General features: G+C 41.4%; 1 protein-coding gene across 1 annotated transcript; it reads left to right on the top strand.

The window, feature by feature from the left end:
- Positions 1–5,465: 5,465 nt before the first annotated feature.
- On the top strand, positions 5,466–7,358 carry LOC106649615 (zinc finger protein OZF-like). Its single transcript, XM_014367089.2, has 3 exons — positions 5,466–5,583; positions 5,654–5,753; positions 5,830–7,358. The coding sequence occupies exons 1-3, from the start codon at positions 5,549–5,551 to the stop codon at positions 7,174–7,176; spliced, it is 1,482 nt and encodes a 493-aa protein (XP_014222575.1). The 5' UTR covers positions 5,466–5,548; the 3' UTR covers positions 7,177–7,358.
- The last annotated feature ends 5,773 nt before the right edge of the window (positions 7,359–13,131 follow it).

The raw sequence follows: 13,131 nt of genomic DNA, 5'->3' as shown, positions 1-13,131 counted from the left end.
AAAAATAAAATTGTTTTTTTTTTCGACCCGCCGACTGCGAAAAATGCGCGTGCAGCGTGGGGCAGTTTAATCATATAATAAATGTGTATACAATGTCCGCGAGAGCCTTCGCACAGGTTTTTCGGGGACGCTCTATCCATATGTATGATATTTATATATATTATCGATCGTATAAATAAATATATCTGTATATCGTCGTGGCTCAATGTTTCGCCGAATCGCACGACTTTATGTGTACATAGTGTAAAAAGTATATAATTGTAAAACATGTTCGAAAAAAAAACAAGAGAAAAAAACAAAAAAAAACAAACAAAAAATGAAGAAATATCGATGTTCATTAATCCACCCTTTGCACATGTACGCGAACGCACGATGAAATCTCTTAAATAATTGTGAAAAACGAAACGAAACAAAAAAAATAAAGCAGAAACACTCACTCGTGTTGATAGTGCATCGTTCTATGTATTAAAATATGTAAGAGTCAGATCTAAGCCATTGTCATTGAAATAAAAAGTGGTTAAAAGTGTATAAAAATATGAAAAGCACGAAAAAGGAATCGAATTATTTCACCCGTTTCCTCCCTTCTCCTTTCCCCCTCTTGTGTATATAATAATAAACACGCATTCGCGCGCTCTACATTACTATATTCGTTATTAAGTGTACGCGACTCGGCTCGATCGCGGTTAGCGAACGTAAGCTTCGTTAAATAATATACATTGCATCTCGCGCGATTGAAAAGCTTCACCTGCCTGCCCCATACCTCGTTCGTACACGCGTTTATACGTATCGTATTAATGCGAGAAGCGACCGCACCGCGTTGATTCGGACGGAAACTCTAAACAATCCGATGCCGGTCGCAATTCAACGATATATATAAACGCGTCGAATATGACTCTCGAGTTCGATTGATCGCTCGATTCATTTTTATCGCCACCTCGTGGCCTTTGTCGAGGCTTCTTTTTTTCCCTCTCTATACCCACGCCGTACGTGCGAACCTCATATCGTACTGAAATTACCCCTGCACTTTTTCAACGGGGATGTATGGAGTATTCTTTCAACCTCCACGGGATTCCTTTAATTACGCGAGCGAGCGCGCGAAACTGACAAAAAGTCGGTGCTGCGTCGGGAGTAGCTTTTGATTATATTGACGGCGCTGCTGCTGCCGCTGCAGCGGATATATTCCCACGAGGTCAACCGCGAGCTAATCGATAAATCGAATGAAGCTGTAGCTCCGAAGACGGAGGTATGAAAAGAAGCAAAAAAAAAAAAAAAAAAATAGGAAAATATGAAAAAACAGTATAACCGCAATGAATCCATGAATTACCGCTGCCGTACGTGTAATAGCACGAGATGATACTGCTGGGAAAAGGTAAAATATCGAAAATATCCAATATACGAATTGCTCTTTTTTTCTCTCTCTCTCTCTTTTATATACCGAGCAAATAAATAGCAGCAGCGGCCGCGCAGGAGTGACATAGTCGATCGGATCCTCGTCATTGTGTGTCGAATCGGTCCGATGTCCGCGTACATAAGCAAGTGTCCAATCGTTCGACATTATCGCGGCGCGTCCAAAGCTGTCACAAAAGAACGATATACTGCAGCTTCGTCGTGCGCTGGCGGCGTCATTATATTATATAAACCCGAGTCAATTTGGCCAAATGCGCGGCGCGTCATTGCCTCGAGGCATCCGTCTTCCGATGCGCGCTCATCGGTGTATATAATCAGGTAGAAGCAGCGGGGCACATCACGCGCGTTTGTGCCAAAAACCGCAACGGCGGCAGCGACACACAACAATTGCTCGGAGTGAAACTGTGTACAGCAGCAGCAGTAGTAGTGGTAGTGGTAGTGGTAGCGGTATAGTGCGAGAGAAAGAGAGGCTAATTCGGCTCTTCGAGTGACAGTGTCAGGGAGAGAGAGAGAGCCGTTCGCCGCTGATAAATGCGCGCAACCCTGCACCGACGACGACGACTCTCGTGGGGGCCTTTCACCTGCAGCAGCAGCAGCGACAGCAACATACATACGTATGTGTATATAGTTATAGGAGTCGACTGTTCGTTCCGATCGCCTATATAATGTATCCGAACGCGTGCAACTTGTGTATGCATATATACGCGCTGTTCGGGACACGCGCGCGCGTATTAATGTCCAGAAAGCCGCCCCAGCCTATATAGCGATGCGACAGGCCTACTGTGTGAGCAACGCAGATCGTCATCGGCCGCTCGGCCCCGGCGCGTTTATAATATATAATTGCGAGCTCATTTGCGCGTGACGCGCGCGCGCGATATACGTCCGACGTTGTAAGGCCTGATATCTACGTTTCGCAATTTAATTTCGATCGTATATTCGAATCGCTGTATTATATTATATATGTTCCGGATGGATTATGGACGTATATTTCGTCCGTATATGGCGACAGGAATCTTTGAAATCGACAATTTCCATATATAGATGGATCGAGATCGAAATGCGCGAAATGCGTTGTACGCCGCGACCGAGAGCTAAATGGAATGTGTGTAGGAGGGCACTCGATCTCGAGCGCTTTGTGACGACGACGACGACGACGTACCGCGAATGTTTGCAGGACGGACGGAGCTGCGCGCGAAATAATCGACGACGATCTAGATATAGGTATGGACGAGGAGGCTCGAGTAAGGCGTCTCGCTTTTGGTATTCGAATTTTAGTTATATAGGCAGCGCAATATATGTGTGGTCAACGCGAGCTCGATCGGTCGTGAGAGATATTTTTCGAGACAGCGAGGGAAGAACGTCTTGAAAAAAACAACAACAACATTCGTTTTCGATGAAAAGAAACGTTCGACATTTGGTGTTTTTTTTTACGCTAGTAAAAATGTGTTTTTCTTTACGCTAGTATTTGGTGATTTTTTTTTCATCGATTCGTAACCATAATTATAATGTTCCAAGTATTTTTGTTTGTTCTCCAAGACTCTGCGGATAGTTTACACTTTTTTTTTAGTTTTATACAATAATTCTTTATTTTGTCGATGGTTACAAATGCGTGCGCAGCACAACTTAGAATTGTACATATTATAATGATGGTAAAGCATAATTCCACTAGCCGTATACAAAATTGAGAAGGTTTAGCCTGGTTGTGGCTATTAATGTTTATGAAAAAAAAACATGATATGAAATATAAATCTATGGAACAATTATTCCAAAAAAACATATATAGTTTACCCATCGGTTCTCGCATTAATACGATATGCGTATACACGCGTGTACGAACGGGGTAGGGCAGGTGCTCTGACTTATACAGATATTTTCACTTTACCACTTGCAGATTTAGCGGAAGAAAGATACGTCGTCACCTAGCGGTAGAGTATGAAAATAGCATAATCGTATTTACTGGGTTGGAAACCCATCTTAAGTTTTGAAACAATTAAATTGACATTTTTAAGACATTTAAATTACGCTATTTGTAAGATAATTTGAAACATTTTAGATGGTCGGTTTTTTTATTCCATTAATACTGAGAATCTCTATACCGGAGCTGCGAAGCTTTTCTATGTACGACGCAGATCTTCGCAAGCTCGCCTTTATATTATAATAAAACCTGATCAGAGCACAACGCACAATCATTTACGTATACCGCAGGAGCAGAAAAAGTATGTATACTTATCGCGCTATATACAATATTTCATCCACGAAAAAAAGGGGGTAGAGGGAAAAGCAAAACCATACACAGTTCGATATATATTCAACGCCGTTCGATAATAGAGCGACAAGTGGAGACAAATGGAGATGAGATATAGAGATATCAAAATCGCGCGGGACAATGACTCGAACGTCGCTTCGGGAATTATCGTTTACGCACGCCCTGTCTCCTCGACGAACTTTTATATAACGTATATATAGAGATACGTACAAAAGTTGGCGCGCGGAAGATAATCGTCGTCGTCGTCGTCGTCTTCGCGGCGGCGGCAAGAGTTGGAGAATATCCTCTTCGCCTCTTGGCCGAAATCCTATCGCGCCAAGCCGTATAGGAAAACTTTCTCGTGTATATATACTCGAAGATTCGCGAACTTGCGTGTACGACGATCGAGGAGGTGTCGCGGTTATCGCGCGCGTATCACCTGGAAATGGCTTCGCAGGAACGATCGTCGTCGATATCTCCATGTAGGTGCAAAAAAAAAGTAAAAATCGAGTCATCTGGCCGCCGAGCTCAGCCGTCCGAGAAAATTGCCGCCGGATCTCAGGTAAGATGCACACACGTGTGTGTGTGTGTATATAGGATGCGATTTCCGAGATAGATCGAGCTCTGGCTGCGTACAAGATACATAGCCGTCGTAGCTCTTGCGTGAAATGGATCCGCAGCGATATAGGATGCGAATATATATATATACGCGCGAGGAGGAGGAGGAGGATCGATGCACGTAGACATTTTAATATACGCACGCGGCGGTAGCGGCAGAGCTCGACGTATATTATACACAGTCGCGTGACAGCTTTTCCCGGAACGCGCGGATCATCGTCACGATCTCGAGGTAACTTCGGCTTCTTTTTTTTAGCTTTTCAACGTTACACACGTTGTTTCGTACAGGTACCACTGGCATACATATACGGACGGACGTAAATTGGCCCTGGAGCGACACGCGGCAGCTCGCGCATTGATTTAATCGATCTCCTCCCCCGCCTGCCTATACCGCGGCTGAGGCACAAGAGAGAGAGAGAGAGAGAGAGAGAGAGAGAGAGCTTGATTGGAAAGCTGGCCATTACAGCACGTATAACAAACAGCAGCAGCGGTGTGCAGCTGTTGTTGTAGAAGTAGTAGTAATAGTGGTGCTGGTGGTAGCGAGGTATAAGAGACAGAGAGAGAGAGAAGAGTCGGGCGTGTGTCAACGCATAAATTTTCCACTCCAGTTAGCGATCGAGCACCGTGTATAAAGGAGGCGAATCGGGAGTGCGAGAGAAAGAGAGAGAGAGAGAGAGCACTGTATATATTACAGAGGCATTAATGGCTGCGGAAGCGATTAGGAAGTAAGAGGCCGCGCCGACGCCCTTTTTCTCTCACTCGCTCGCTCTCTCAACAAACAAGCTTTAGCGAGGGGCTGCTTTCTCCCCATTTTCCTATGCTGTGCACCATCATCGCCACCACCATCACCTACTCCGTTAATGGAATATCGATATATATATTCGTGTTGAGTGCGCCGAAACTATCGTCTCCGCGGCCCGTCCTCTCCTTTTTAACGTTAAAGCTTCGACATATATGTGGACGCGTCTTATCTATAGCACCGTATTGGGTATCGGATATCTCGAGCGTGTGTATGCCGATTCGACCGCGTTTCAGATTCGTAAAGCTCGCGATGATTATTTAGCTGTTTAAAATTGTCCAAGGCAAATAATTTTTGTTCGATTAATAACACAATTTCTTCGATAATAACATAGTTACACGGCCTTTCTATTTACTTTAGTCAGACTCAACTTTCCTTACGTGATTCGTAAATATTATTGAATCCAAGTTAGTCTGGCAGATGTGTCGTAACATTATTGACGCAAAGATCGATCGTCGCTGAAATTCCGAGTGAAAAGGATGAAGCCCAGTTGTTCGTTCGATTTTCCTCTCAAGTAATTTTTAATAAGCGAAAACGAAAGTGTAAAAATGTTTTTCTTCAAATTATCTTATTTATGGTTTCAGGATAAAAGAGGAACCCAGTGATGCGCCACTCATTGAGAATGATGACGAGATACCTGATGCTAAACATTTTCAATTCTTCGGATTTCCGCTAGAAAATTCGGTAAATATACACTATTATTATGATAAACATTTATTTATAAAAATTTTCATCTAACATAATACGTATTTTATTGCAGGCGCTTCAAGAACGTAACGGAAATCACAAAAGTAAACTTGACGACTTGGCAATTGAATTTGAGTGTAGAGACGCGAAGCGTATCGCGGATTTATTAGAGGTGACGAAAGTTGAAGATTGTACCCAAAATCGATTGCAGAATAAGGAAGATGAAAACAGTCATCGAACTCGAAATAAAATCAACACGAGAGCGGTAAAGAAAGAACCATTCGTGGACGATGCGAAACAATCGATTGGACATGGACTCGAAGCTGTTATCGACAATGCGTATGAGATATGTAGAAAGAAATGTTCGAACCAGAGTAATCTCAACATCCACATCGATAATTTGCACAATGGTGTCAGACATGCATGTGATATTTGTGACAAGAAATTCAAGAGTAAAAGCTATCTCAAGTACCACAATGATTGGGTGCATAATAAAGTCAGACAAGCATGCGATGTATGCGATAAGACATTCACACGAAAGGATACTCTTAAAGTCCACATCGTCTCGGTGCACAATGGTGTCAAACATGCATGTGATATTTGCGAAAAGAAATTTTCAACGAAGACTCATCTCAAAACTCACATGAATGGGGCGCACATCGGCGTCACTCATGCATGCGATATGTGCGGGAAAAAATTCACAACGAAAACTTATCTCAAACGTCACGTGGATGTGGTGCACAATGGTGTCAAACATGCATGTGATGTATGCCAAAAGATATTCACACGAAAGGATACTCTCAAAATCCATACCGTCTCGGTACACAATGGTGTCAAACATGCATGTGATATTTGCGAAAAGAAATTTTCAACGAAGACTCATCTCAAAACTCACATGAATGGGGCGCACATCGGTGTCGCTCATGCATGTGATGTATGCCAAAAGACATTCACACGAAAGGGTACTCTTAAAATCCACATCGTCTCGATGCACAATGGTGTCAGACATGCATGCGATATTTGCGGGAAAAAATTCACAACGAAAACTAATCTCAAAACTCACGTGGATGCGGTGCACAATGGTGTTAAATATGCATGTAATATTTGCGGAAAGACATTCACACAAAAGTCGGCTCTCAATACACACATCTCTTCGGTGCACGATGGTGTCAAACATGCATGTAATTTTTGCGGAAAGTCATTCAAACAAAAGAGTCATCTTAAAACCCACATTAACGCTGCGCATAAAGGTATTACTTATCCATGCAATATATGTGAAAAAGCATACCAGCGTCAAACTGATCTCCGTCGACACGTTAAATCGTCGCATACAAATAACACTCACACGTGTGATAAATGCGGTAAATCATTTTCACAAAAGAATAATCTTAGGGCTCACATAGTTATGGCGCGTCACTGACGCATTGCGACCTAATAAATGTAACACATTTATGTTAAATAGTATTCAAAAATTCACAATGTATAATCTACTGTATTTGTTCGTAAGATTAATTTAAACATTTTTATTTATTATATTGTATACTTTTCTGGTGATAAGTGATTTCATTACGTAAAATCACCGTCAAAACTTTGACGAAATAAATACTTTTTTATGGAAAAAATCCACGCTGTATTCTTTTAATCATTTTCTCTCGCCCAAATAGCTCGATAATCATTTTCAGGATTACCCTTGTCTTTTACCAAATACCTACATGATTATCTTACTACACACATCAAGTTTAGCTCGTTTATTTCATTTTAAGAAAGATACCAGGTGAACGAGAAACAGAAAAAAAACTTGCTTCGTTGATTCGTGCGCAGCTCGAGTGGCAAAAATACTACACACGCACATAGTGTGTCAATAAAGCTCCAACGAATATGTCCCTCGAGAGTCGTGATTCACGATCAGTAGCTATGGTCTACTTTACTATTCCTATCTACCCACACACACACGCGCGAGTAGTTGAAATAAATATTGTTTGCCACCGTGTACGTGTATGTATATACGTCGCGAGTGCGGCCCTTTGTCTCCGGGCAAGCGACTTATCGTCGTGGAGACTGCGACGACCCCCACAAGTCCATTATCACATTCTGCGAACGAAACAAAACGAAACAAAAAAAAAACAGCAAGAACAAGAGCAACAACGATGACGTCGCGGTGGAATAGAGAAAAAAATATTATTCACCTAGGATTCAGACTCTCTCGCTCTCTCTTTGCCCTTAGTGACAAGACTTTGCACCTGCGTGGACGCCGATACGGTCGTATAGTACGGTATATTATAGCAAGTAATTATAATCGATGTTTCGAAGTTGTAAATGGACTGGACACTCTCGATTCTATTTAGCAATTTTTCTTTCATTCGCAGGAATCATATACTTTTATGCTCGTCGTGCTGTTATACAAGAGTTATTACGTTACAAGATTTGTATGACTCGAACTCGAAACGAGAAGTGAGAAAGAGAGAGAGAGAGAGAGAGATTTAGCCGATTCGCTACTTTCGAGAGGTAAAATTAAGTTTTCACGCGATTATCTCGATTTGCTGCGTTTCGTAATATATATCTATGTATAATACACAGCCCACTCTTTCTCTCTGCACCCCCTCATTTATACATCATACTCGAGAATTCACGCCGAGTTAACCGAGTGAATTGGCCGAGGAAAATTTGATTAACGTCTCCCTCCACCTCGCCCAATTTACACTCTCGGCACGGCTCCGCAGGCCGTGTTCTAAGAAATTAAAAGAAAAAAAAAAGAGCTCGAGGCTCGCGAAGATCACACGAATTTTTCCTTCTTCCTTTCTTTGTCTCGAAAACGCGTCGCATAAATTACTCGAATATAGAAACTCGATGCATCAAGGAAGAATAATCGGCGTTCGGGAAAGAGAGTAATTTATAGGACGCACCGTTGGAATATATTCCCCTTGAGCGACGTTGCGCCCGCGCGCGAGTATGATAATTGTGCACGGCGCCGCGGAACTGATAGTTGAAAGTTTTATAATATATATATTATATATTGTAATCTCTCTGCGGAGCTGGGACAATTGCGCCCCACTAGTCGGTATGGATAGTTCGGAGTTGTCGGGTGGCAACTTTTGCAGTCTCGCTCTTTAATCACGATCGACGCTGCGTTTTGAAAAAAAAAATTTTTTTTTTTTTCGAAACGACACTTTTTCCGTCGCGTTGGGTATGACTAGTTAATCGTAGATTTTGGGCCTCACGGTTATTCAGCACGCTGTATATAGCAAATTATAGTACCATTAACGCAAAGAGTATAAAATTGAATTTTAAGCAGCCGTGGAACAAAAAAAATTCATCGTTCATTGGCACCGGAGCTTCGGATTTAACCGCTAGATGTCGTGATCGATTCCGAACGGGAAATAATAAAGTTTCGTCTAGAAAGTTTTAATTTACACATTGTATTGTAATTACATATGCCTCACTTATTTCTTATGTTGATCGTCTATTTTAATTTTTATTTTTTTTTTATTATTACGATGTAACGATACATATTATATAACCTACTATACATATTATACTGCCACGGTAGAAAAAGGCTACGTATATGCAACGTACTCGCCCCATCAATCAATTATCAGCCGCGCAAATCAACGTTATACCCACGGATTTTCCGCCCTTTTTTACTTTTATTTCATATACATCATACATCGAACTCACCATCGTTGTTGTGTACGAATCAGAGGTAACACGAGTTTTCCACGTAAGCCTATATAAAATGAGGACAAAAGTATGCGAACGAAACGAGACTTTTTTCGGGGGGTCGAGAACGACAGGCTCGTTAATTATCGCTCGTCAAGGTACAATAAAAATCATACGCGGCTAATAACCGTTCTCCTATATACACCGATCTAATTTCCGCTTCGACGTATTAATAAAATTATCACAAATGCATCGATCGATTTCGCTCTTCGACTTTCGCGATTAATTTTTCACGAATCCGAAAGAAGGTGGTGCCGCACGAAAAAAATCGGCCCCAACGTCTAGACACCTCGATAATATTCCCCGATCGCATCTCATCATATTTCCCAAATAAATTATCGACACGAAATATCGAGTCCGAGCGGTAGAGGACAAAATAAAACTTTATTTCATGCGATAAATAATGAAACATCCGCTAATGGCCTTCTCGCGGCCACGTAAGCAATTGAATTAGCCTCGCGAGTAACAACTCAGTGTCACCTGCATGTACTCGCGTGTACATATTACGCGGGTGCAGGGCGAGCTCTTAACGTACTTAGAGCCCAGACAAACTTCCTCCGCGGCTACGAGTTAATCAGTACTACTTTTTCCTTCTCTTCTCTCTCTCTCTCTCTTGCTTTCCCGTACTATATAACTACACGTATAGCGGCGGCGTAACATAAATACGTGTACTCTCGCAGAGAGAGAGAGAGAAAGAGAGATGTGCGGGGGGCAGCAGCCGGGTCGCGCTCGAGCAGCCGCCTATTCCCTATCCTACCCTCGTGTATGTAGCCTCTGTGCACTTACACACACAGGAAAAAGAGAGAGAGAGAGAAAGACGTCAGTGGCATTTTTACGACACAACGACTCGTTTTACCAGCATATCGTTAAAGCCGCTGCCGCTATGTATACGCGCGAGTAGAGCTCGTAAAGCACTTTTTTTCACTCCTCGCACGGAGGGCAGTATAACGCACGCACACAGCTGCGCAGCTTGCCTATCTCTCCGGCGCGAAGCTTTTCTTTCTCTCGGTACCGGCGGCTCTCGACGTCGCGCGTGTGTTTATATTATATATATAGACCACGCGCGGCAGCGGCTCTTGCTTGGCGGGTACGTTTGTATGTGTACACGGTGACTTCTTCTTTTTCGCGCGGGACCGACCCAGAGAGTCTATATGAATTTTCTCCTCCTCCTCCTCCGAGCTCACAGCTCGTATATACACTTTTTTCATCCGCCAACTTTTCGGCACGATCCAGCTGTTGCGATCTTGCGATGCGTATTATATACAGATATAATACTGTTACACGATACGACGTCGCGCGAATCAACGATGCAGCAGAGTTTCCAACTGCGCTCCTCCTCGAGTGCATCCGTGCGACGTTGTATTAGTACACTTTTCTCGTTAGTAATAGTCGAGGCGAATTCGTCGCATTCGCTGCGGAAATTATGGGCCTGAATTTTCATGCAGGATACTCTTTATCTAGTATCACTGATTGTGGAAATGAATCTTGCCCGGCTGAAAAGTTGTCAGTTATTGTTTAAATCGATTTATTTAAACAAATAGGGAATAATGTAAAATATTGCCTTGAAACATTGTTATCTAGGTAATTTGGGCTATTTTGAAGAGAAGATGTCTCTTGGTAATTTTCTCTAAAAGGCTTATTTTCCGAGTAATAGGCGATTCAAAATGAAAAAAACGCTCATTTTGCCATTTTCGATCGCTTATAACTCTATGAAAAAGCAATATTTTTAAATTCCTACCACGTCAACTTATAGTTAAAAACGTGCTCTACAATATCCTGTGTAGCCATCAGTCATTTTTTTATTGCTAAGGGTCGAATTTTCGACTGTTAAATCGATGTTTTCGCTGGGCGCGAGCGCCTGACCTACGCCACACTCGCGCCTCGCATTTGTAAATTCAAAAATGGAATATCTTTTTTTAAGTACTAAGATGAATAAAGTGCAGACGATGTAATATTTTTTATTCAAATATATTTTCACAGCTCTCAATATCACAACCACACATTAAAACACAAGATACATTATTTTTTTTACAAGAACAAGCTTTTGTTTTACAAGACTTTGTTCACTTACATTTAGGAATAAAATTATCAGGTCAGGTATACGCCCCTATTTTCGATCAGTTAGGCTCAAATTTCAATCAAATTTAAATCAATTTTTTATATAGGATTAAAACTTAATATCTGATTTTGAGTAATGTATGTCTGTTGAAGATGTTCGATTCGTTCAGCCAATTATTAAAAAAAATGTTCTTACGGACAATTAAGTTGTTAATATTAAGCATTGATAGAATACAGGGACATGATCGAAAATAGGGGTATATACCTTACTGATGAATTGTTTAAAAAATTCGGCAACAATTTACCCGCTTCGTTATATTTATAACCAAAATCTGAAAAGTTTAATACATTATAATATGGATTCAAAGTATTTTTCCATGTGTAAGCTTGTACAGATGCTCTCAAATGGAATGGAGCTGAAAAGCCGGAAAAACTAAAGTTAGATCTAACTCGAGTAGCCGCGTGTCTATTATCAGTTTTTGACATGTTCGAAAATTTTGCACTCGCTGCTGCGTGTGCAACGCGCCGCTGCGGCGTAGGTCAGGCGCTCGCGCCCACCGAAAACATCGATTTAACAGTCGAAAATTCGACCCTTAGCAATAAAAAAATGACTGATGGCTATACAGGATATTGTAGAGCACGTTTTTAACTATAAGTTGACGTGGTAGGAATTTAAAAATATTGCTTTTTCATAGAGTTATAAGCGATCGAAAATGGCAAAATGAGCGTTTTTTTCATTTTGAATCGCCTATAACTCGGAAAATAAGCCTTTTAGAGAAAATTACCAAGAGACATCTTCTCTTCAAAATAGCCCAAATTACCTAGATAACAATGTTTCAAGGCAATATTTTACATTATTCCCTATTTGTTTAAATAAATCGATTTAAACAATAACTGACAACTTTTCAGCCGGGCAAGATTCATTTCCACAATCAGTGATACTAGATAAAGAGTATCCTGCATGAAAATTCAGGCCCATAATTTCCGCAGCGAATGCGACGAATTCGCCTCGACTATAAGGAGCTTTGATTCTTCCACGAGAAGCTAAGATAAGACTTTTATACAATTATTTTGACTTTTCCACTTGCAGATTTACTGATACGAAGGTACTCGCCATCTAGCGGTGGTGGCAGGATTTACTTTTGACTGAGTTCTCATAAGTTTCTCGGACATCCGACGCATCAAATAAATCAGTATTAAAACATTAATTTTCATTCAAAATGTATACATTTTAGAAAATGATTACAAAAATCGTATCAGGTTTAATTTTCATGAATTACTTCGCGAAATTAATGTAAAAAGAAAGAAATCAGAACCTTTATCGATGTATGAATTTTTCTTTTAAAAGTACCTCGAATGAAATTCAATATCCATTACTTTGATTCCAATGTCTGATTCTGCATTAAAACTGCATTAGACTCGAGGCACTTTTGAACGGTGTAACGAACTGCCTACGTGCACGCGTGCCGAATTAAAACAGACGCGAGCTTTGCGCAAGCTCGGCACCGCACCACTCGGGCGCGCAGCGAAACAAACGACGAGTCGCTGCGTATATAGGACAAAATTATACTCGCTCAACCTTACGAGATCCTTCGTACAA

The sequence above is a fragment of the Trichogramma pretiosum genome, unplaced genomic scaffold, assembly GCF_000599845.2.
Source record: "Trichogramma pretiosum strain Unisexual culture from Peru unplaced genomic scaffold, Tpre_2.0 scaffold132, whole genome shotgun sequence".
In the NCBI taxonomy this organism is placed as follows: Eukaryota; Metazoa; Arthropoda; class Insecta; order Hymenoptera; family Trichogrammatidae; genus Trichogramma; species Trichogramma pretiosum.
Note: the sequence above shows the minus strand (reverse complement) of the source record. Positions and strands in the feature narration are given on the sequence as shown.

Bases quoted from the DNA above. Each gene is read 5' to 3' on its own strand.
- LOC106649615 (XM_014367089.2), top strand. From the start codon at position 5,549: ATGAAGCCCAGTTGTTCGTTCGATTTTCCTCTCAA. The intron at 5,584-5,653 runs GTAATTTTTAAT...TTATGGTTTCAG, and splicing joins TCGTTCGATTTTCCTCTCAA to GATAAAAGAGGAACCCAGTG. The intron at 5,754-5,829 runs GTAAATATACAC...ATTTTATTGCAG, and splicing joins GATTTCCGCTAGAAAATTCG to GCGCTTCAAGAACGTAACGG.